Source organism: Lytechinus pictus, chromosome 13 (genome assembly GCF_037042905.1).
Source record: "Lytechinus pictus isolate F3 Inbred chromosome 13, Lp3.0, whole genome shotgun sequence".
NCBI lineage: Eukaryota > Metazoa > Echinodermata > Echinoidea > Temnopleuroida > Toxopneustidae > Lytechinus > Lytechinus pictus.
In genome coordinates, this window is record NC_087257.1 from 28,918,552 (window position 1) to 28,944,537 (window position 25,986).

At 38.0% G+C, this 25,986-nt stretch overlaps 1 protein-coding gene across 1 annotated transcript; it reads left to right on the forward strand.

Moving 5' to 3' along the window:
• Positions 1-24,091, forward strand: LOC129275168 (breast cancer type 1 susceptibility protein-like). Its single transcript, XM_054911958.2, has 13 exons — positions 1-142; positions 782-835; positions 2,100-2,180; positions 2,806-2,894; positions 3,718-3,940; positions 5,255-10,578; positions 12,348-12,448; positions 13,011-14,069; positions 14,726-14,816; positions 15,679-15,756; positions 16,498-16,677; positions 18,337-18,468; positions 19,478-24,091. The coding sequence occupies exons 1-13, from the start codon at positions 69-71 to the stop codon at positions 19,636-19,638; spliced, it is 7,647 nt and encodes a 2,548-aa protein (XP_054767933.2). The 5' UTR covers positions 1-68; the 3' UTR covers positions 19,639-24,091.
• The last annotated feature ends 1,895 nt before the right edge of the window (positions 24,092-25,986 follow it).

Genomic DNA, 25,986 nt, shown 5'->3' on the forward strand with positions numbered 1-25,986 from the left:
GAATTGACCGATGACGGTATAAATGGAGATAAAAGGCGTGAAGGATAAAAGATTACAGAAGAACCAACATGGACGTCGTCAGACTAAAGAAAATCACGGATAGCATAGGGTTGATGCAGAAAAACTTGGAATGTTCAATTTGGTAAGTTATTTTGCTTCCCCCACGTAGGTAAAGTTGAGGTCTCAACTTCCCCTTTTTTGGGGGGGTGGAAGCAAACTCTTGAGTGCACAATAAATTTCTTAATTGGCAGCAGCAGAGGGATAACTTTTGGCTGGGTATATTCTAGAATCCATTATTATTATTGAATCTGCATTATTGAATACCTACAATAAGTAGAACAAAATGAAAGCATAACTTAATCCTAACAGACATAGGCTGTTTAGATTCTCCCCTCTCCCCGATGTGTGCTGCCTCTGGCAATTCACAACAAAAATTGGCAAGCACTTCATCCACAAATTTGTCCTGTCGATTTCTTCAGGGTTAATCTTTGAAATCATAATAAGACTTGTCAAAATTTATTTATCAACTTTATTAATCAAATGAATTAACTTTTTTTATGCAGTGTGAATAATTTCAGGGAGAAGTTCAAACATGGTTTGAACTGAAGTTTGATATTTATTCGAGTTGTGCATAGTTTGCAAGTCTTTTTGAATTTTTTGTATCACATGACTAGTATAAATTTCATTTCATTACATCATATTTTATAATAAATATACATATCATAACTCTTATTATCTAACCTAGATTTTTTTTCTTTGTTTTCATTTTTTCAATCTGTAGTTTGGATTTGCTCCAAGATCCTGTTTCAACCAAGTGTGATCACCAGTTCTGCAAGTAAGCTCCTATATATCCTGAACAGCCCAAATAAATTTGTTCTTTACCCACAATGCAACTATTATGTTTGTAGTCTTATAATTACACCCACTACAATGAAAACAAATGTACAGACTTTAATATTACAACTTTCATACTACAAATATGAAAATGAATTACCAAATGGCTTCAGACAATCCTATTTACCGATTATGCTCCAACGGCCATTGTAGTACATTGTACATTGTAATTACTGTTGTAATAGGAACAAACGTAACTGTATTTAGAGAGGCCGCACTGCCATTCATCCATGTGATGCAGCCTCCTGTTGGGTCTCTTATGATGTAAACCAAGAGGCATTTTTTTACTTGCAAGGTGCACACTCGCTTCAAAATTCCAAATTAACTTCACCATGGCACCTTGCACTGATACACAGATTTTTTTCATCCCGGGATAGCTCTGAAGCTGCTAAAAGAGATTATTCTTCAAGGTTCAAAAAGAAAATGTATAAAGATTATGAGTAGCATATGGTACATTCGTAATTCCTCTACCTCCTCTGTCCAATTAGCCTCTTTGAATTACAGTCTCCATCAAGATGTGTGTTTGTTTGCATGTAATGATAATTATATTCCGCTCTGCAGCTTCTTATATAGCTCTTAATACAGCAAAATGACATGACGTCTCTGAGGACTCTATGTCATACATATTTTTCTTTGTCTGTTTGTATTTGTTTCGTTTCGTTTTCAAATTGGAGCCATTGAAGATACTTGCCTATTTTTTTCTTAGGGAGATGTCAAATTTGGAAAGGAAAAGAACATTTTTTTTCATCGTCACATATATCAATATCAAAAGTGTGAAATCATTTTTTATCTATTAAACTAAGTCTCTGGGAATCACACAAAATCAGAGGATTTTCTTCAGCTGAGATAATTTTTCTTTTGTACTTTTGACCTTGAACGTCTAGCTGTTGAATACTCTGCAGAGTGGATCTGGGTCATATTGGGCCATTTCATAAAGACTTGCTATGCTATCAAATTGACAATTTCGATAATGAATCAACTATTACATCATGATCACTCACCCAATCAAGTTGAATTATTTCAGTAGCTTTAAAATGTTTTTGTGAATTTGTCATAACTTTTTTAAAGAAACTGTCCTCTGGTGCTTTATAAATCACATATTTTCTTATCAGCTGGCATCATAATTACATGTACCGTATACTATTTGCTTTAGAAGAATTGCAAGTATTTGTTTCATTTTTCTCTTTCTTTAATTCTCTCTGTAGTTTCTGTGTTCTAGCGTTGCTGCAAAGTTCAAGAAAGCCATCAGCACGCTGCCCTTTATGTAAAGTCGTCATCACGAAGAGGTAAGCTCCCCAAATTTCTAATATCTATCTCCCTTTTTTGCCAAGAAATTATATATGAATTTAAGAAAATACTATCCTTTTGTTTTTGTTGATATGGGGAGCGTTTCATGAAAGACTTGTCCGATGTTTTATCTGACAAGTCCTGTTATATCCTTCAGTTTTAGTATGGTAACAAGTGCTTGTCAGCCAATCAAAATCAAATAAAGTTGTTGGATCTGACAACTTGTCAGACGGAAATGTTGATGAAGTGCTCCCCAAATGCTAACAAAGTCAGGAATGTCCCACCAAGTTTGTCATGATATTAATTGTTGAGGTTAATTAATAGGTGAATGAGAAGTAGGGGAAGGAATGTAGTCTGCAGGCACAGACCCTTGATTTTCACAATTTGCATAGTGCATAATGCAAACTTGCGGAGTCTGAATTAGTGAGACTAGATTCACTGTGTTCTGGCTTGCCTCTTATTTGGCACAGAGAGTTTGGCATCTAGTCTTAACTCTAGACATGGTACAATTGGTTAAAGTGTCAACTACGAGTCTGTGCTTGAAGATATTATTGATAGACCATTATGAGGCTATTCAAATAAATGCTAAATCTGTTCTTGTTTTTTGTTTTGTTTTTCAATCAGGAGTCTGACCAAGAATGAACAGTTGGATAAGATTGTCAAAGCTGTACGTTCTGTTATTACTGCTGTGGAGGAAGACTCGGGATTACAATGTAAGTTATATATCAGGCAGCTTAATCCATCCTTATTACACTTGAGTGCTTCTTCTAGGTGTTGAAGATAATTGTATTTAGGACAACCGAACACAATTTATGGTTTTGGCACAATAACTTTTCAAGTATGAACCTTTGAAAAAAACAAAAACATAATACAAGTCTTAAGAAAGAGGGGAACAAATGTATATACTGAGCCAGTGAGCCTACTATTATTTTGTCAGTAATTTTGTTCTCAAAGCTTTAAAGTCGACAATAAATTGCACTTTAATTCTCAGTTGCACATGGTTTATAATGGATCTCCTCATTGATCAGATCATGCTCATGGGACAGATGCTACCAAGCAATCTTCAATATCATATTCCTGTTTGCACTTCAGCATGACTTTTGGCCAGACTTGATTCATTGTAAAACTTAGCGATTGATCATGGGGCTGATTTCTGCAATTGATTCCATTGATTTTTGTGTATGATCAATCATAGAAATCATCTCTACGATCGATTGCTAAGCTTTATGTTATGTGCCCCAGATGTATTTTGCACAATTCTTAGGATTCTGCTGATTTTGCTCTTGATATACTTTGAGATGGGCACTTGAGTTCAAGGTGGCTGGGGTGACCAAAAAAGATGGGAGAAGCAAGTGGTAGAGGAGAGTGGGAGGGTTGTGTTGAGGGAGGAGGATGCACTGAATAGAGTTACGCAGAAGGAGGGGGCGAGGGTGATTTCTTTGAATCGAGGGGAATCTGCCCCCCCCCCCCCCCCCCCCCGTCGGATTCAAAACCTGGATTATTACTACTTCTCTGTATCTTCCAATCACATCCTAGGTTCCCCACCTCGAGGTCCAGTTTTCATCTCCCAGCCTGATCCTAAGACCAGAGAGCCGACACCTAAGAAGAAGGCCAAGGTCAAAGGTCAAGTGAGATCAAGCAACATGCGGAAGACCAAACGCAAAGCTGCTGAGACCGTGAGCGTGTATCGAGATCATGATAGTGATTCCAGTGAAAGTGATGCCTTTGAGCTGCCTCTAGTTGGTCATACTAATATCAGGTTAGATACCGATTGTATCCATTTGGTATACTTACAGATGGTCTAATTCTCAAATCAAAAATCATCATGCTTAAACCCACTTTTGGTCCAAGCATCATATGGGCCCCGTCTTACAAAGAGTTGCGATTGATCCGATCAATCTCAACTATGGACGACCAGCAATGTCAACATCTATAATGCATGTTTGTTCAAAATATTTTCTAACTATGATGTATATTCCTATTCATGCATTCATTATTTTCTTGAATATTCACTGTTTTTTATGTTTACAAAGGACATTGTTTAAATTTCCTGTAGAAAAAAATATGACACTGATGGATTTCCATAGAGTTACGATTGATTGGATCAATCATAACTCTTTGTAAGACGGGGCCCAGGTCTAACTCGCATTTATTCTTATGCACAGATAGTTGAATTCCCATTTCGTCTGACTAATTATTTTGCACTTTGTCGTATGAAAATGTGGTTCATGATCAATTCATCACATCATATAATATGTGGGTTAAGACCAAGTAAATATTAGGCAAAATGGGTATAGCCTATAAACTGGAAATTAGACAAACTCATAAGAAGTCAAAAATGCAATTAGACCAAATGTTTAGGAGACTAACTGGTATAGACAAACAAGGATTAGATCATTGGGGATGAAACCAAACGGAAGTAGGCAGTTGTTGACCAAGTAAAGCAATTTACCCAGTGATGAGCCCCTAAGAAACAAAATTGTGCGTATCCCTGCTGCAACACCAAAACATTTTTTAAATGAACTGCTCCCTTTTGACAGGACACGGTGGCTTCATTTTGGGGTACAGAGAGCAGAATTGACGCAGCATAATACATTATCAATAGTAGTCATCGTAACAAAATGGGATTTTCCCCAAAATTTGTATGACTACAGGGCCCCAGTGATGATTGTGCTATGGATCTATATTATGGGCTACGTTCTACTATTTGAGAAAATATAATTACAGGTGGAGCTATCATGCACATTGTGTGCCATGAAACTGTACGATAATCATACACTTTAAAGTGAAAAAGCTTTCTTTTTTTATATTCAAGTTTTGTTAGTTTTAGGCTTTATTTTATTTATCTTTTGAATCAGTTTGTTTGTGGACATGGCCCTAAATGCACGGACTTTCTTTAAATATATCTAGTAAAATGGAACTGTAAGCAGTTGTCAATTTCAAGGGGTAGTAAATTGGTATTTCTTACATCACACCAGCATGCACACAAAGTACATGAAATGCTTTTTCCATAAATGTTCTGTATATTTCTACAATCTTTCATTGAACCCAATATTCTCTTTTCAAATCACAGTTCATCATTCCCGAGACTGAAGACCAGTGGGAAGAAGGGCTCCAAAGATGAGGATCGGAAAAATGAAGAAATGGAGAAAGAGGCTGAGGACTTTCTGACCTCCCTTAACGCTGCTCCCCTATCTAGCCATGGGGACATCATCTCCGGGCACAGCAATGAGTTGGAAAGAATCAATAATGAAATCAATCTTCTTCCCATCAATTCTGGACATCACAAGGAGAACAAGAATCCTGACCATGACAGTCTACCACATATACCCCAGGATCCGACTCCTACAGATTCAGAAATCTTTTCAGTCCCTGCTCCTAAAGGACCTAGCAAAGTGAACAATCTTAAAGAAGTGGATCAAGATCCCTATGAGTTTATACCGAGTCAGCGCACACCACGGAAGGTGAAACGGAAGGCTGGAAGAAAGAAAAATCAGAATGGGAAGAAGGAGTTCCCAATCCTGAAAGGCAGGTATCTAAAGCCAAAGAGAGACAACAAGAGTGCAAGTAGCTGTTCTGAAAGTGATCAAGAGAATTCCATGACTCAAAGCAAAGCTGCAGATAAGCTTGCTGCTTCAGTTCAAGAAAGCAATTCAACTGCCCACTCAAAAGGACAAATCAGAGATCCATTATGCAGCAATCGTAATGATGGTAGTAAAAAAGTATCGCCTTCTAATCACCCAAAGGAAGCTGGAACTGTCACAACCCTTGTTGAAGAAGGTGATCTAGTTGATAGCGCAAATGTTGTCATAGAAGATAATGTCAGCGGTCTTGACAATGAAGGTGGTGATGATCTCAATGAAGATGGTAATGCTCAGGAGGATAAAGCTCAGCCTGTGAAATTGAACTTGGTGAAACATCCTTTGCCTATTACTCCAGTTGTGGTTATCAGGGCAAAGAATGTTGGTGGCAATATCCAAGGAAGTCAGCAGTCATCAGAAGGAGGGGGGATCACTGACTCCCAGCCAGTAGTGATCAACAGGAATCATGGACGAAGGGTCTTTGCCACCACATACGGCAAGGCAAAGAATGGAGTTGACAAGAGTCCTCCCCTTGATCCTCAGGAGAGGATCTTGGACTGGCTGGTCAGTAAGAATGCTGGAAGTGATGAGTCTGACGATGATGATGATGCCGATGATGGAGATGCAGAGAAAAAAGAGGAGGTTGGAAAGACAGAGAATCTTCAAGGCACTGGAAATGATCAAGAAACTGATGATGTAATTGCTGGGATATTGCCCTTGGAAGAGGCCTTAGAATCTACACCTAAAGAAGTCATTATATGGGATCAACCAGAACCTTCAGAAGAATCAAAATCCCCCAAGACAATAATTACTCCCCCAAAGAAAGTTCAAGGAGAGGTTAAAAATGGCAGACGTCGTTCAGGTAGACATACAGAAACAAGAATAGAAAATATTACACTTGATCATGAAGAAAGTGAAAAGGGAATTAATGACAAAGATTCAACTTTGAATAAATCATTAGGGGATGTGGAAAAGGAATCTTTACCTAGCCGTAGGACCATGAAGCAGCGCATGAAAGAAAACCTGAAGGAACAAACAGAAGCTGCAAAGAAAGAATCAGAGGATGTGGAAAAGGAATCTTTACCTAGCCGTAGGACCATGAAGCAGCGCATGAAAGAAAGCCTGAAGGAACAAACAGAAGCTGCTGCTATCAAGAGTGACTGGGAACTTGCCTTAGAACTTGCTCGTCAGTTTGGCACTGAGCCAGAGCATCTGAAGGCTGAGCCAACTGAACTTGGTGGACGATCATCTCGAAGGAGGAAAGGCAAACTCACTATTGAAAAGGTACCAGAGAGTAGATCTGTCAGAAAAACTGGACGCCATGCCCAAGAAAATCAGGAGAAAGGGAAAAGAGAGTCTACTGAATCATTTGACATTGATTCATTTGAAACTCAATCTCCCAGTAATGTTGCAGTCAAAACAAATATGAAAGACAAAAGTAGGGCTGCATCAGAAAAGAGAAAATCTAACTCTGACAAAATGAAAGCTTCTCCAGAAAGTCAAACGAATATCCAGACTGGTAAAGTTCTACAAAATGACACCCCTGTGAATAATATTCTCAAAATTCTTGAGACTCCTTGTATTTCAGATCCACCCAAAGGAAAGAAGAGTCTTGAGAGAGAACTCCCTTCCAAACCAGACGTATTTGAACAACCCGAAACAAAGGCCTCAAGACAAAACAGGTCAAAGGATAGCAAGAGCTCATCAAATAAAAAAGGAGAATCCATTCCTGAAAGCAAATTATCCAGTCAGTTGACCCCACCTTTGAGGAGGTCTAAACGAGGCTCTCTTCCTGAAACTCTTAACAGCTGTCATGTTCCTGAGCAAGTGCTGTCTCTACCTGCAGAGAAGAAGGAGGTTGAAGGAATGGGAGAGGAGAAAAGCGATGGAAGAACGAGAGAAAGTAGGAAAATACTATCAGGGGCTAGTGATCTAGGCATTGAAGCAGAATCAAGTGTATCAGCCATTGAGGGAACAGAGTCAGAATCGAGAGAGAAGGTTATTGATGTTGCAGAACCTCCTATGTCATCACTGCCTCTTTATACTGAAGACATTCCCAAAGAAGACAAGGGCAGTGTCTGCAATTCTCAAAGGTGTAAAGGGTCAGATACCACAGAGTCCATTGACTTAGAGATTGATAGTGATGTGTATGAAGACCCGGATGAAGCTTTGAAGCCTGAACTGCCAGAATCCTTGGGATTAGAGAAGAATGATGTTTGCAGTTCCGTGAAACAGAAATCTTCTCTCGATGATGAGATGTCCATTATGGATTGTATTCTTCCATCATTATCCAGTCAACCACATCCTTCTGTGGGAATTTCTCCTGGCCCAAGTGGGAACAGCAGTGGCACAGCATCTGATATTGGTCAAGCAAAAGCAGACGTTTCCTTGCATAAGAAATCGGATGAGGTAATTACAGTACTGTCTGGTTCTAGTTGTTCAGTCCAGCAGATGAGTCAAGCAAGTGTAACAGTCATCTCACAGGCTAAAGCCTCGGGTTCATTTCCAATGTCTCTTGATGTGAACTCCCAGCCGAGTGAATCTCTGCTACAGCCTCTGAGGAAATCTAAGAGAAAAGTGTCCCAAGATGGACATCAAGGAAGCAAACTTCAGACATCAGAAAATGATGTCACCAAGAACTCTTCCATTATGACTTCATCCGGATATAAACAACAGGTTGATAGCCCAAAGGAATCCGGTGTTAGTAATGATTTGCAAGAGGTTCAGACTTCTTCAGGATCAGCTAATAGCAGACCAACAAGGAGGATATCCCGTAGGAAGAGAAAGACATTCACTATTGATGCAAGTCCAGCTGTAAAAGAAATGCTAACCCCACCAAGTCAGAAAGTGCAACAAGTTTCTGATAGTCTGGATCAACCGATTCCAGACAGAACAACTCCAACGAAAGATGCCAACCTATCTGAAATGGAACCAGAAGACTCTAGTCATAAAGAATTAAGCAAGGCATCTAAGTCGCCTCAGGATAGGGTCTCTTTGGAAGTAACAGATGAAAAGTTACAATGTCCACAGCCTGTCATTTCAGTGACCAGAAAGAAGAGTAAATCCTTACCTTTGTCTGACAGCCAGAAGAATATTAACATTAACCTTGAAGATTCTTTAAACCCATCCTTGTCTCCTGGTAATACCTCTCAGGTGTTAGATGTGAGTGGATCATCACTCAAATTGAAAAGGAAAAGTCGGAGTGGTAGACGGCACACTCAAAGTCCTGTTACCTGTAGGGATGTGGAAGAGCCAGTTAAGCTGCTTAGTCCATCCAGTGGAGGTAATACGTTTGATGAGAAATGCAACAAGGATGCAGGTGGTAGCAGTGGAAGACGTTCTTCTGGTAGAATAAGTAAAGTTTTATCAAAATCCGGTTCATTACCTGATGGCAGTGCCATCCCAACAACACCAGGTGCATCTGAAATGAATGAGATCTCATCAAATGTCATCATACCTGCCAGAACTCTCCAACAGTCAAGGGGCAGCTTGCATGAAGGGGCACAGCATCGTCAGCACACACCAGGGACGTCTCCTCTGGGGCTGCGAAGAAGCGCCAGGCAATCAAGAGATATTGCTCAAAATCAAAGTGAGGCTGCTCCGAGCAATACAGTAAAGGAGGATCAGAAAATTAGCAGCCAACCTGTAGAATGTGTCTCTGTTGTGGATGACCTTGGGTTGACCTTGGCTGAGAAGGAAGAGTCTCAGGAAACCAACGTGTCTTGCCATTCTGTTGAAGATATCTTTAATCTATATGAAGAATCAAGGGATATGTTTGAAGAAGAAGATGTGGCTAGTCATCAACAGGAAGAAGAATCTGAGAGTATGAATGCAGATATAGTGTTTATATCACAGGGAGATAATGCTCATGGCTCAAGTGGTCAAGTGAATGCAAAGAAGTCATCTGGTGATCCATCACAACTGAAGCATGAAATGAAGAAGGGAACACCAAGAACTCTCAAGAAACATCCTGATGAATCTCTTGACATTGAAGTAACAAAGGATGCAGTGGTATCACAAAGGAGCTGTCAATATGAAGACACCGAAGCACCTATACCTCCCACTCCGCCCTGTCCTGATATGTCAAAATCATGCACATTGTCCTTTATTCACACAAGTGGACTATCAAAAGCAATAGCGAAGAAAAAGAAGGTGCAACAAGAGATGGAACCTGATATTAGTTCTCTCCTGTGCCCTGAACAAGACCCCATCTCAAAGCAACAGGACATAGCTCAGTCTAAGAGTCTTGTCATGGAGACACCGAGAGTGGTGTCTAGGAAGCGAAAAAAGGTACCTGAGACCGAAGACAAAAGCATAGCTGACACGCCTATAAAACCCAAACGTCGGTCAGTGGATCAAAGAGAGAAAGTTGCTGTTGAGGATGCCTCTAATGATCAAGGCAGTGTCCAGGACAATGTCTTTGCACTTGATGAACCACAAAGAAAGACCTCAAGGAAGGTGACATCTCAGGTCATCGGAGACACACAGTCAGAACCTACAATCAAGTCCTCAAATGAGAGCGATGAAGTGATTAAAACTAGAACAAGGCGGAGAAAACAGGTGATCGCAGACGATGTCAGTGATGATGATGATGACGAGGAGGAAGGTACTATTGGGAGGCTGAGACAAAGGAAGGCTAAGAGAATGGTTCAAGTCGCAAGAGATGAAGAAGATGAAAGTGATGATGAATTGATACCATGTTCCTTCCTCCAACCCTTGGCAAATGACGATGATGAGGAGGAAGAGGAAGAAGAGGAGGTGAATGATCCCAAGATGCTCTTTAGTGACCACACAGATCCGCACCATGTGACAGATGGTAAATATTCTTTCTTTTTCTGTAAGACGTTTGAAAATTGTTTGTTTGCCATAACAAAGGAAAAAGATTAGGTCAGGATTTTTTTTTTTAATGATATGAAAGATCTTTTTAAACAAGGAGATCAACGCTATTCAGGACAATGTTCTATCGCAACATTTAGCAAATTTTACCAACTTTATTTGTTAAAGGATAAGTAGAAAATGCATGAAAATTTGGGTCAGTTGACCACCTTTTTTTTGGGGGGGAGGGCAGGTAAATTTTGAAGAAAAAAGTTGGCAGGTTTTCTAGGGTAGGTCAGGTTACTGCAAACAAAGGGGCAGGGGAAAAATTGCATAGGGGCCCGGACGATTTTGCCCTCTAAATGAATGCTAAAAAAGAGACCTGGAAGAAAATAAAATAGCCTTGGAAAATCCCCATTTATTGCTATGTTTATGTTTCTTTATACAAATTGGAATTTGGAAAAAGCAGCCCAAAACATTTTAAAGAAAAAATTTGCCTGCAAAGAGGGTTTTGCGTAATTCAAGCGCATCATAATATACAGGTATGCAGTTTGAAGCTTAAAAAATACATGAATGTGACTAACTTTTTTACATGCCTCTTTCAAAATTTGAGGAAAAAAAGCAATGGAGGATACTGATTGAAATTGCTTCAAACTGTCTGATTTGCATATTGAAATACATTTTTTTAAGGAAATTGATCCAGTATTCAGAAAAAAATATGCCAATTTTAATTTCCATTTGGTGATTGAAAGTGAAAAAAAAAATAGATTTTATAGATAAATTGGTATTATCAGCACAATTTAGAAAACAGCATTGTTTTGTAAAAAAAAAAAAAGATTCAGTTTTGGAAAATACATGACAGTGCACCAATGTGCGCAATTAACAGCCTCAATCTTAGATCATAGATCGTTAGGTCACAAGAGTGAGACGATAGGCGCCGCTTTTTCGACGGCGGCAGCGTCATCATCATTGACATCTTAACCAAGGTTAAGTTTTTGGAATGTCATCATAACTTAAAAAGTATATGGACATAGTTTATGAAACTTGGACGTAAGGGTAATCAAGTATTACTGAACGTTATGCATGAGTTTGAGGTCACATGACTAAGGTCAAAGGTCATTTAGGGTCAATGAACTTAGACCATGTTGAGGAATCAATATAGAAATCTTAACCAAGGTTAAGTTTTGGAAATGTCATCATAACTTGAAAGTATATGGATCAAGTTCATGAAACTTACACAAGAGCAATTAAGTATCCCTAAACATCCTGCCTGAGTTTCAGGTCACATGACCAATGTCAGAGGTCACTTCAGGTCAAAGAACTTTAACCATGTTGGGGGTATTTGTGGCATTGTCATCATAACTAAGAGTTAATGGATCTAGTTTATGAAACTTGGACATAAGAGTAACCATGTTCCCTGGGTATCAAATGTCATTTAAGGTCAATGAACTTTGGCTGTGTTAGGGGTCTTTGTTGAATTGGCATAACTTTAAGGATCTACACATGTAATTCATGAAACATAGACAAAGGGTTTGTTTTGCACATGTCTTTAGTCACATGATCATGGTCAAATGTCATGTCGGGTCAATGGACATAGTAATTTATTATGATATGAGTGTTTTCTTTTGTGAATAATTATTCAATAGCTGTTTTCAAAGTCGGCACTGCTGCTATATCGAAAAGTATAATGCAGGCAAGACTGCCAGAGGCGTTCCACTTTTTAAAAATACTGGCCATATGTTTTACCGTAACAATCATGCTTGATTTCAGGTGGATCAGCAAGTTCAGAAGATAGTTGTGCCAGTCATCATATGAATCTCACCAACGCTTCATCAATTCTCTCCAGTCAGAGTGAAATCATGAACACACAGGTATATTGAGTGATGTAGAACCCCCCCCCCCCCCCCCACCGTGCTAAAGAAAAGGAAATCATAGGGTAAAAAAAGAGGCAATTGCTGCAAAATGCTCTTTTTAAGTATCAAGATGACCCTCGGAAAATGGTGAACATCTCTATGAATGGCTTTGTAGTTTGACATAAAAGATAGTTTGGGGATGAATGGAAGTAGGAAATGGCCTCCATACTGAAAATCATATTTTGTCCCTGATACATTGGTTATCCCCCATACCAGTAATGAAAGGGGGGGTTGGGCAGTTTGCTTTGTACATAACTAGAAATAACAAAAGTAGCCACCATACAATTATTATGAATGTCATATTCTGTGGCCATTGCAGCGCAATTCAAGATGGAAAGGGACATAAACTTTTTTGAACTTTTAAGATTTTTTTTTTGGGGGGGTTTCAAAATTTTAAAGAAAAGTAGGATTTTAGGTTTGAGAATAGGATAAAAGGAAATTATGAAAAAGATTTTTCATAATTGAGGTTGGCAGCTCTGTGTAGTAGTCAAGGATCTGTTTGTTCTCCATTTTCTTTCAGCAACAAGAGAAGACTCGTGAAGACATGCAGGCCCTTGAGGCACAGATGGCTGAGCTTCAGGAAGCACTGGCCAAAGAGAGAGGGAGCAGGAGCAATGATGATACCAATGATGAAGAGGAGAATGGTTTACTTGTTGAAGATACAGAAGGTGCATCAATCCCAGATTCAAAGAAAAAAAAGCACTCTGGAAGAACTCAACACAGTAGTCCAAGGAGGACTGAGGATAGGAGAGTAGGTTCAGAATCTTCCTCTGATGAAGAAGATGAGATGGATAAAGTGGAAAAGATGATGGAACCGAGATCTCCATCTCCTCCTCCACCCTTGTCACCACGGTCCTTGAAGAAGGCATCATCGTCCTCGTCAATGACCGACAGCATGCGCTCTGTCAATAGTCTAGTGGAACAGTTCCGTAAGAGTAGCTCCAAGAAGGTGACCACAAAGAAGAGAAGGGTCGAGGATGAATCGAATAATAGCTCTGGAGTTGACAGTGATGATGGTGCTGTCATGGTTTCAGCCAAATCATCTAGGTGTTCTTTATCACCTAGGACAGGGTCGGCAAGAAGGAGATCCAAGAAGAGAAGAATAGGTAGTGTGGACAGTGAGGACGACCTGCTTCAAGATGAAGCAAACTCACCACGAAACTCAAGAAACATTTCTGTTGATAGGACAAACGAACATCATGACGCAGTACATCGTGTTACACCTCCTTCACGAACAACTCCAACAGTCAGTTCCAGCAGATTCTCAACAGTTGGAAGACCATCAAGGTCACCACATAGAGGGGGTCACAAAGCTCCAGAAAGCATCACTCCTCGAGGTCAACAAACTCCCAGAATCCACACCCCAGTGGATAGAGCAGCTAGAAGAACCCCTGAGACTTCCTCCATACCAAGCCCAGTAGATGCTTCCATGAGGACCCAGAGGACAGGCAGTATTCAGTCTGGTAGAAGGTCTGGAGAACAGTCTGTGAGAACTCCTGAAGCAGGTCTGGGTCCAAGTCCTAGACCTTCCTCCCGACCAATGTCATTAATTGCTACTGGCCTGAATAGATTAGAATTGGTGAGTGCTATAAGTAATAGGTTTCATTTGAAGTACAGATAGATTTTGGAGATCAGACTTCCTGGATCCCCTGTTGAATAATAAAAATCAATCAACGTAATTTAACAACCGTACATATGATTTTCTTTCTGCAAGACAGTAGAAACCAAGATTTACAAGTGATTTTTGGGCTCATTGAAACTGAATTGCCATCAAACTTAATTTAAAAAAAAATCACTATTTGATTTTCAACTAATCAGAAGTTTGCAGGTATGATCTGCATTTGATTTTTTTCTTCAGATATGTTTGAACATAATTCTTTCTGCAACAGGTAACCAATGAAGTAATTTCACTTTGATAGGTAATTGATGTATGGGCACTTAGGCAGTATGGTATATCTCTATCAAAGCTAGTTCATGTTTTTTGTACCATGTTGTCAAAATGCCCCCTTCAATCTTAAGTACTTATTTCAATTCTTTCATAAAACTGTGGCAAGCTGATATTGGATTTTGAAAATTTTAAATGGCTGAGAGTTAATTTGAATTGCTAACATTTGTAATCGAGAACCTCCTTTGGCATTTTGGGGGAAAATCATAAAATACTTAGTGTTCAGACATTTTGTAACTGCACTGAAATAAGATCTTTAATCATTTGTCCATTCATGTCCTCTTTTATAGCGTCAAGTTGAACAGCTGACAAGCCGACTGGCCAATTGTCGTTTTGCTAGTGCCTTCAATGCAAATACCACTCATGTCATTGTCAAGACAGGTTTGTACTGATTATTGTTATTGCTGATCTTCATCAACAACCATTCATCTCCAACATCATCATCATTATCATCATCATTATCTCCATCATCATTATTATCATCATCATCACCACCATCATCTCCATTATAATCATCATCTCCATTATCATCATTATCTTCAACATCATCATCTCCAATTTTGTTGTCATCATGAGTCATGACCCTCATCTGCATTATCATCATCTTCATCATCATTTTCCCTAAGTTTATGGATCTAGTTCATCAAATTTAGACATAAAAGCAATCAAGTATCACTGAAGATCCTGTTTGAGTTTCAGGTCTTACGACCAAGGTCAAAGCTCATTTAGGGTCAACAAACTTTAGCGATGTTATGGGTATTTGTTGCATTGCTGTCATAACTGAAATTTTATAGATCTAATTCATGAAACTTAGACATTAAGAGCAATTAAGTATCAGTGAACATCCTGCATGAGTTTCAGGTCACATGATCAAGTTCAAAGGTCATGGATATCAATGAACATAGTATTTTATTATCATAGAATGGTGTTTTATTTGTGAGCAATTATTCAATAGTTGTCTTTAAAGTCAACTCTGCTGTTATATTGAGCCGTGGAATGCAGGCGAGACTGCAGAGAAATTCAATTTGTTTGTAATGCTCTTGCTATCACTATATGTCTGTGTAGTTCATCTTGGATTTATCAATTTATCTTAATGATTGATTTAAACCCCTTTTGAAGATTACACAAAAGAAGAAAAACAAAAAAAATCATTCATAAAACCAAAGGCAAGAGCATAAATTGCATTAAAACCACACAGATCTTTTCACATTGTTTCCTAAACCATGCTTTTTTATCTTCACAGATTCATCGCTGGTTTGTGAACGAACTTTGAAATATTTCCAAGGCATCGCAGCAAGGGCATGGATCGTCAGCTTTCAATGTAATTCCACATTTATTTTTCTAATTCAGTTTTCTCTTCCTGTACACTGCACATAATTTATGTCAAATTAAAATTGGATTATATTAATTGTGATTAGTAAATCATTGCCTTCAAGAAGTGGAGCATATCTGGGTCCTGTTTCATAAAGACTTTTTATTATAACAAATGCAAGATTTCTATAACAAATTATTTATAAGCCAATCAGTTTGAAGGATTTCAGTAGCTTATAATTGTTATTGTAAATTTGTTATTGAAACTAGTTTTATGAAACGGACCCCTGTACACTGTCATACATGCTGCAATGGTAAATTTAGAGCGAGAAGCATTGAAAAGGTACAGGACAGTCTACATTTTAAGTTGACATTCCTTGTCTTGATTCTGGCATCGTCGGGCAAGGGAGAGTGAAGTAATGTCTTTACCAAGTGGCGGACCGTGACCCGGAGGAGACAATTGATTGGATGGGCACTGTATTGTTTGTCAACAATGCTGTGCCCCTCCAGTGTTTTGTGTCCTCCGGGTCACGGTCCGCCACTGTCTTTACCGATGAGCTGATAGTTGGATTATATAGTTATATGATTTCACTTTTATTTGTTATAAAACTGAAATCCAGTCTGAGTGATGGAACAACACCTGGGGGAATAATTACGTAAAGTGTCAAACCTCCCTTGTGCCAATAATCCCTGTTGGAAGTTGTACTACCTAGAAATCTGTAATCAATTGATTTTTTATTGTCTCAATCAGGGGTTCATGACAGCCTGAAAGCAAGAAAACTCCTGGCCGAGGAAGACTATGAGGTCAAAGGTGATGTCGTGAATGGCCTTGACCATCATGGACCAAAGAGAGCCAGGACAATAGATGGACCAGGTTTCATGGATAAGTTTGACCTATGCTGTATTGGACCTTTCACTGGTTTGAATAAAGGTAAGAGAAAGAGGGCTCTTACAGATGCTAACATCATAATAATTATCCTTGCTTGTATTGCGCTAAACACTCTTGCAGAAGTCTCTAAGCACTCTACATAAATGCAGCATATTTACCCTTACTTTTAATAGCAGAGCAGCTGTTACGTGCACTGTGTTTCAAGGTATAAATTCCATAGGGTTCCCAGCCCATCAGGGAAAATCATTTTACTTTTTTCCAGTCAGGGAAAAATCACTCGTATGAGGTAGAAATCAGGGAGTTTTGATCAGCCCAAAAGTCGAAAGCACAGTAGTCAGTCAGACTGTTATATTTTGTTGCGTATCAAAACAACATCCATTGAATGACTGGTTATGGTGGTACTAATTACTTTAACATTGTTTTTATACTGAAAATAAATGTAATTCACTGCAACAAATTAGACAACATGCAAAATTGGAATGGGATTAAATAATTATCAGGGAATTTTTAAACTTCATCAGGGAAAAATCAGGGAATTTTGTTGTCTTGAAAAGCTGGGAGCCCTGTACCAGCTAGGTGCCTTTTTACCTAACCTGGGTTGAGCACAGCACAATATGGATCAATTTCTTGCTTACGAGCTATCCAAGCAAATTTTATTTGTTTGAAAAGCTTGATCATATAATATAATGTGTCAGTTACGCAAAGCTTTATGATTTGTCTAACTTCATCGATTTAACACTAATTCAAAACTTCAGACATGCCTCACTGTATATATATCCTTCATGTTGTACAACGTTGCAGACCCACAGCATTATAATGCTTTCATTGTGATGCTCTTAATTATTCAAATTATGATTTTCATTCAATTGCTGATGCTTTTGAATTACATTTAATTACTGTATAGCCTTTAATCCACTGACATTTAGCCTGATTATTCAATATATATTTCTCCTTTTGTTAATAATTTTGAAAATAATGTTATAACTTTTATCACTCTACCGTCTGTAAATTCATTGACATTTAGCCTATTATTTTTTATATTTTTTTCATTTGTTTTGTTGATAATTTTAAATACAATGTCATAACTTTCATCACGGTACCGTCTGTAAATTCATCGACATTTAGCCTATTTATATTTTTTCCCATTTGTTTTGTTGATAATTTTAAATACAATGTCATAACTGTGCAGCCTGTGAATTGATGGCAATCCTGCCTTTGCTGCAATGTTTGATTTTTTATTTATAATCTAGCCATGTCAATGTGTGCATTTTTTTTTTTGGGGGGGTAATTAAGTTTCTATGTAAAGCCAGCTGGGGAAACAGTATATATTATAGACTAATGAATTTAAATTGGATTGAATTTTCTGTTTTCTGTTTATGGTAAACTCCCATAGGAACTCAGCAGGACAGCATTTTTGTTGGTAAACACCAAGCTGGTATATAACCAATTACCTAGGAAACATTTTATGTCGAGGCTAATCAGTCATAGCGGCTGACCTTATATGAATGATTGAATGATGATATAATTTTTATAAATAAGCCATTTATGTATCAATCTATCTCGCAGATCAACCGGTCTGGCTTTGTGAGATGTGTGGAGCCTCTACAGTCCAGCATCCGTCTCTCTTCCCATACAACCCTGGTAGGAAGGCATTCATCATCGTAGAACCTAACCATTTATCTATTTCTATCTATGTCACAGATCAACTGGTTGGGCTGTGTGAGATGTGTGGAGCCTCTACAGTCCAGCATCCGTCTCTCTTCCCATACAACCCTGGTAGGAAGGCATATATCATCGTAGAACCTAACCTAGATACAGATAGAGACTACCAAGGTAAAGTTGTTCTCCTGTAGTCATTCACACGCCCAAAAAAATTGTGATTGTGTAAGGTTTGTGTTTAACTGAGTGTGTACACATGTGTATCAGTGGACATATCCAACGGCGTATGGCAAACTTATGGCGGGCCGTCACCAATGTCCACATACACGCTATATATATATAACCTTCGCACTACCCTGAGTCTCCATCACTTGAAAAGGCTGAGCAGTAGCCAACAAAACGTTGTAACTTTTTCTCCAAGTTTCAACCACTTCACGAGAGAACCAAATAATCTGAATTGTTTACTCTATTAATTCAGATATGTTTTACATCTAGACAGATCTTGAATGTCACCATCCAAAAGATGTGACCAGGGCTCCAACTTGTGTATCAATTTTGTAACTTGGAGTACAGGCGCTCACCACAACAACGCCCAGTTATATTAGAATTGGATGAATGTTACATGATAATATATAAGAGAGACAAGCTCAAAGCCTGCAATAAGTCTGTAAAAAAGAAAATTTCTGTAATGCTTGAACAAGCAGATCCTAAGCTTTATGATATACAGCCAGTCCCAGAAAAAAAAGAGAGAATTGTTGGTGCCTTATAATAACTTATTCACATAGATGATTGACAAATGACATATTGTAAAGCTTAGAGTCTCTTATTTCTTCTGATTTAAATCATCCAGCTCTGAATAAAAACCTAACAAGGTTAAGTATCCTTAAATTATGAAAATCTGAGCCAATTTTCAAACACAATGCCAACTTTACCAATTGTCAATCCAATTTATCAGCTCTTTGGAATTTTCTCCCAAGGTAAGACAAATTTTTCACTGTTTGTAACAAATCCAATTAATTTCATTTATTTCGGGAGGAGGATTGTATCGGGTTTCGAATAATCTTCATGCAACCAATATATGAATATATATGTCATTTTCAATTATATGCACACAATATTCTGTTATGTATTCAAGTGTCTTTAATGTTTATTTTTCTTTATTCTCTTTGTTTCTCCATTTCAGGTCTGCAGAGAAAATTCAGAGTTCCTGTTATATCAAGAGAGTGGGTCTTAGACAGTATAGCCTTGTACAAGAGTCAACCAATCACAGATTACCTCTTATCAAATATAACTAGTGCCTCAACAGATCAGCCAATCATAGACATTGAGAGTGATGATGAGTGATGTTCAAGGAGTGGATCTTAAGAAAGTTTAGCCCTTCCCAATTATAGCTGACCAATCACAGATTACCTCTTATCAGATTTCACTAGCACTTCAACAGATCAGCCAATCATAGACATTGAGAGTGATGAGTGACTGTGATCTTCGAGGAGTGGATTTTGGACAATATAGCCTGTACAAGAGCAGACCAATGACAGATGACCTCTTATCAGATTCCACCAGTAGCTCAACAAATCAGCCAATCATAGACCTTGATTGTGATTATAATTAATGGTGGACAATATTTAGGGATCTTCATTTAAAGGACAAAAAAAATCCATCTTTTGAATAACCCAATCACAAGGTGCCTATTATCAACCTTTTCCCCTTTGATGACATTCCAGCCAATCATAAGTCAAGATAGTAAGGATATGGTCTTCAGGGATCTTCATTGAAGGACAGAAAGGCAGTCTTTTCAGAATTACCCAATCACAAAGCGTCTGTCATCAAACCTTTCCCAATTGATTATACTCAAGCCAATCATAATCTAATGTGTAGTCTTTTCCTGGGTTGTAATTCATTTGACTTGGTCTAGCTGCAATTCATTATGACAGTACATTATCATTTCGTTCATATCTGTTTTATATCATGTGTAAGAATATATCTGTGTCATTACTTTAACATATATATATCTTTTAACTCTCATATTTGTTATGCAGATAATTATCTCAGTAAAATATCAATTCAAAATGATATTTCTCTTTGTAAAATATCACATTAAAACATTTTATGAATTGCATTATTTTGGAAACCATTTTGCTTTTCTTTCTTATGGACACAAGAAATAAATTCAACTTGTTGCGTACTAGTACTGAAACTTGATGGTCTCTGTACTGAGCCTATGGGTAATACAAACTTCAGTAGTCAACTGAAACCAGGGATACCCAATGGTTGAAAAACAAATTGGTATGTGATCGAGAATGGAATTTACATGTTACTTGATGTAAGTACAGTGAAATTAAGATATTGATGATCTTCAGTTGAAATCAATCAGTATTTTGGCAATAGAAAAATGACAAATGTGGTTACCCAGCTATGTGGTTAATAATAATTTATAATATATGTGCCTACTAAATATACCATGCCAAGCGTTGTGCTAAATGTCAGCAACAAACTTACCACAATTATGTAACAATAAGCCAACAACTTTGGTGGGTGATCAGGTACCTCTTGTACCTGGGACACCTCAAAGGTGCTTAATAAGTAAGCTGAAATCTTACATCGTCGTTTCTCAGATTCCTGACTACACCGAAAAAAAACCTGGTGTTAATTTAACACCAGCCCGGAATCTATATATGTCCACACCAGAGAAGTGTTTAAACAACACCAGTTCGGTTTTGGTCTAACACCAGATATGTGTTTATACAACACCAATTAGTCTTAAAACAACATTGGTTTGATTCCAAACTTGGGTTAATTATTAATACTTCTCTGGTGTGGACATATATAGATTCCAAGCTGATGTTAAAGGGGAATCCAGCCTTGGCCATAAAATGTTGTGTTGGGAAGGAGGAAAATAAATTAAACAGAATGGTGAAAGTTTGAAAGAAATCGGACAAGCAATAAGAAAGTTATAGCTGCTTTAAAATTGAGATCACTGATAGTATATAGATTTCAAATTGGCAACTGGGTAAGTACATACCTGCCAACCATTCCGATTTTGGCGGAATTATACCGATTTTTGGACCTCCATTCCGAATTCCGAATTTTAAAACCAAAATTCCGATTTTTGGGTTACCCGGTAATCAATTTAGTGTTGAAATTATTGAAACGGCTGTATGATGCGACTAACGCATTCACGGCTGTAAGATGCGACTAACGCATAAACGACTGGAGCGCACGGCTACGCAAATACACAGTAAACGGCGCACAAACACTGCTAAGTGCCCAGTTCCATTGCAAATGCATGTGAAAATAACGAGCATACACGCTATTCTTCGATGTTATCGTTGACTTCCGGAAAAAAATGGCGGCTGATATCGGCTCGCGAAAGTGCCAGTTTTTAGTGAGGACATGTTTTCACAATCCACGAACATCGGAAAAACTGTGAAAATTTCACTTTTTTAGACCCCTTGTTTCCTAACTACGATGTTAAGAATCACCGATGGTGATATTTTTTATGCGAAATGTGGTGATTTAGGTAAGAAGAAATCACTTTATTTGAAGTATTGCCCATGTCGCCGGATGATTTTGTAGTGTGGGAGTGAGTTAGAGAATGTGTAGTGTACATGTCTAGAGTGTGTTGGTGATTTCAGTGGTATATTGCTTGTCTGCTGGGCTGCGCTGAAGTAATGGCCGCACACCGACGCATGTTACTCTAACTTTTAGATCCATCCCAACGCAATTTTAACATTGATCTGTACTTTATTTTCTCAAATAATTGTCAAATTTTCGAGGAAGAAAGGAGATTTTCAACTCTTGATCTCAATTTAGCCTTCGAAGTCAAACACCAAATCTACTTGCTTCGCTTGCCTAAACTCCCGGCGCCCGCCGAGTTGCTGCGCCTCAGCCTTCCCGTCTCGCCGGCGCACCGCAAGTGCTGTGGTGGGTGCGGGTCGGGCGCATGCAGCCGTTAGTTTCAGCTCCGTTTTTATCATGGTTGAAAATCTGCTTTCTTATACCAACAAACACTTATCCATTGTAGTTTATGATAGAACCTTGTCCTCGGTCAGTAACCCCTGTGTGGTGAAATAAGATTGTCAATGTTTGGCTTATTTCCTCTTGACTTGATGCATGATTGCATTGATGATGTAGGTTGGATAAATAGATGTTTGATTTTTTGGCACATCAATTTTTAATAAAGTAGGGCTAACTTAAATCTAAATTTATCATAAAAAATATGCCCTGGCCCAAAATTCAATTGAATTCTTGAAATAATTTTTTTTCTAATTGAAAAGAGAATCTGCATCAATCTTTTTCCACCAATAGAGGGCCTCACAAAAATATGCTTAAAATTAAAGTTTTTGAGAGATCTGGTGAACAAGAAAAATTATTCCTTACATATTTAGATGAAAACAAATCACACCTGAATGAAATTAGGTGGGTTTTTGTCACAAAAGTGATATTTTAAATACCTTTTCTAAATTTTTAATTGATAAATTAAGGTCGATTACATGTAGGTCATCCTCTGGTGTGGTAATGAGGGTAAATTTGCTTTAAAAGGTGTAGGGAAATGCTACTTTTACATGGTGTAAATGCAAAGAGTCCTTACCGTTGGAGCGGGCCGGACACCCGCTCGGTGCCGTCGTAGCTTTGATACTGATTTTTTATTATCAAAGGTTGGCAGGTATGTAAGTAAATTATGACAAGGGGCAAGGACAACTTTCCCATAGGCCATGTACTTTATTATCAGGGATTTGTGGTTTTCTCCTAAGTACCCAGTCCCCTGGGGCAGTAATCTAAATATAACCCAGGTAGTATATTGTTTTATGTCCTCATGATACAAAAATATAATTTGAAAGAAAACTTTTGGGAAAAATTACATTTTAGCCATAATATGTAGTGGAGTACATGAAAGAGTAGTCCTTGCCTTACATCACTATGACATCCCATATGCGGCCAATTTGAAGTCTCCATGAGTATAGTGATTACCAATATTTACAACTTTTAAAAATTCATAACTTTCTTGTTTTTTGTCCAATATTGTTCAAACTTTCACCTATCAACTTGTCTGATTTTTCTTTTTCTTATAAAAACAAGTTTTTATTTGGGTTGGATTCCCCTTTAAATCAACACCAGAGTTTTTGCAGTGTAGTCTTTATAGGCAATAGATTTTCTGCTTCTGTATCATGCTTTTTCAAATGAAGGTAGATTTGACTGCTTTATTTCATTGCAGATAAGTTTGCAAGCGTGTGTCAGATGTTTCTACTGCTTGCCTTGATGGCTAGCTAAGTGGCTACAACTTGCAAGTAATATTTGAATAGGTAGGATTCATAAAAGTATATAGCCTATGTGTATGTATGTGTCCTTTGTGACACATGACATAGAAATACAATATTGTAATGGGAATGTATCATGATTTGTGCACAAATCTATCAGATTCAAAGTGGTAGTTGATGAGTAGAAATATTTTTATTTCTCTTTCCTCATTTTTGAACAAAAAGTGATGTTTATAGAGTATGATGAATGGTGATATACCATATTAACTCATTTCTACATATTTTAGCCAACTTTTATATTCCCATTTTAATCTTCTTTTTTTGTCTTATATGACTTGCAAAATCTAATATGATTAATGAAATATCATTTCTTATTTCATCTTGTTTTATTTTCCTTTTATTGCCTGAAATGAAATGATTTCTTTGTATAAATTTTTTTGTAAAATGTAAATATATATAACATGAATTGAAGAAAAACAAAGCGCCAAGCATAAATGAAATTATGCAGTTCATTTTTTTACAATAAAAATTGATTTATCAAATTATTTTGTTTTGTTTGTTCTTTCTTAAATTTACATTTGTATTGAGTCCAAAATCTTGTGAAAAGGTATAGATTCAGAGCACTCAAGATTAACCAAGACCTTAAGTATAGAGGATCTAGTTAAATCAGGTAAATATATTATGGATTGTTCCAGGGGCGGATCCAGGATTTTCCAAAAGGGGGGGCAAATTTTTCATAGGAAAATTTTGACAAGCCAAAAAAAAAAAAAGGGGGGGCACACCTCGGTTTCAATTACATTTTTTCATTACAAATTTTAATTTTGCTTCTCAAAAGGGGGGGGGGCACGTGCCCCCTGGATCCGCGCCTGGAATGTTCATAATTTCTGGTAAGGCACTGGGAGAGTTCAATTGACGTGATGACTGATGAATATTGTCTGTAAATCCATCTTCAGAACTGGTGGAAGTTTTTTGCCTGGACTGCATAGCACTAAATTTGTGGGTTGTGATAAAAAAAAAAAAGGAGCAGAAAAGATCCAAGTATTTCTTCATCCATCATGAATGTAGAAATTCGTCCTGGTGGATGTTTCATAAAGCTGTTCGTAAGATAAGAGCGACTTTAAGAACGGCTGGTGATCCCGTTATGGTAAATTCATTGGCGATGGTTTAGCGCGTAAGAAAGGATACCAGTCGTTCTTAAAGTCGCTCTTAACTTACGAACAACTTTATGAAACGGCCCCCTGTTGAGACAATTAACAAATGATATATGAACATTTAAAATATAGCTACAAGATGAATAAAAGGCACAGGCAGGGTGGATTTTCAGGATATTTTTCTGGGGGGGGGGGGGTTGAGTTCGATATAATTTAAATGAAAAGGAGGTAGTAAAGAGTAACCAGAAAAAAGGGATATAAAATTGGACGGTGGATCTTGGAAGGAGGAAACAACGTTGTCATGTCACTATCCCTCTCTTTTTATTTGGGGGGGAAATGAATTTAACTCACTTTTTGAATATTGCCCCCGCCCTAACAAATTTCCTGGACCCATTCCTCTGTATGGATACGTGCGTTATACAAATCCTATATTATTTTTTATTGTTATGCCTTTTAATTGACAAATTGTAACAGCACTGACTTCACATAGTACAGATTAATTTTAGTCTAACGCAGCTTTTTTTAAATCTTTTTTTGGTTTGATTTCCCGAAGGCGCCGTTTTCTGTTGTTGGTTTAGTTTTATCTTGTTTGGCTGGCTGGCCTGGAAATCAAACACGGACGATTTTTGTTTCTGTTCATCAATGACGTAACTCCCTTAGAAACTCGGCAAAGCAGCCTTTTTTCCGCCTCGATTATCAACGCCAAGCTGGTATATGATCAATTAAATGGGAAACAATTTACGTCTGACGTTCATTAATCAGTGGCTGGCCTTCCACTTGGGGCTATTAGGTTAAAGTGTAAATAATGGCGGAGCGGGCATTCGAACTCACAACCTCACAATGATGAGTCAAATACTGTATCTTTGTGGTAACGGAGATGAGGAGGATTGGGATGGTGGTGATTGAGCTTTCTGCTGACCGCGATGCAGGTCAATGGTAGAATAAGGAATTCATAAAGGGGGTCAGAGGCGTCGATCCTGGGGGGCACGGGGGCGATCGCCCCACCAATGAAAATATTGGGGGGGGGGCAAACATATCGTTTTGCCCCCCAATAATTCCGCATGTGCAAAAATAAAATAAGATTGTAATGTTACACAGAAATCAGCAAGCGACATTGAGATACACAACTCGTTCTTCATTTAAAATCGCGTGCTCAAAAATGTCTGTTTTTCCAATTGGAATGTAAACATTTTCAGCTTCGCATGATTTCTTGAGCAAAAACCCATACTTTTCATGATTAAATAGGTGAATAGAATGTACCGTTTTCAGTTCTAAACCTCAAA

Coding starts and splice junctions, on each gene's coding strand:
- LOC129275168 (XM_054911958.2), top strand. CDS start 69: ATGGACGTCGTCAGACTAAAGAAAATCACGGATAGCATAGGGTTGATG. Junction 2,181..2,805: donor AAAGTCGTCATCACGAAGAG/GTAAGCTCCCCA, acceptor TTTTTCAATCAG/GAGTCTGACCAAGAATGAAC. Junction 12,449..13,010: donor GTGAAATCATGAACACACAG/GTATATTGAGTG, acceptor ATTTTCTTTCAG/CAACAAGAGAAGACTCGTGA.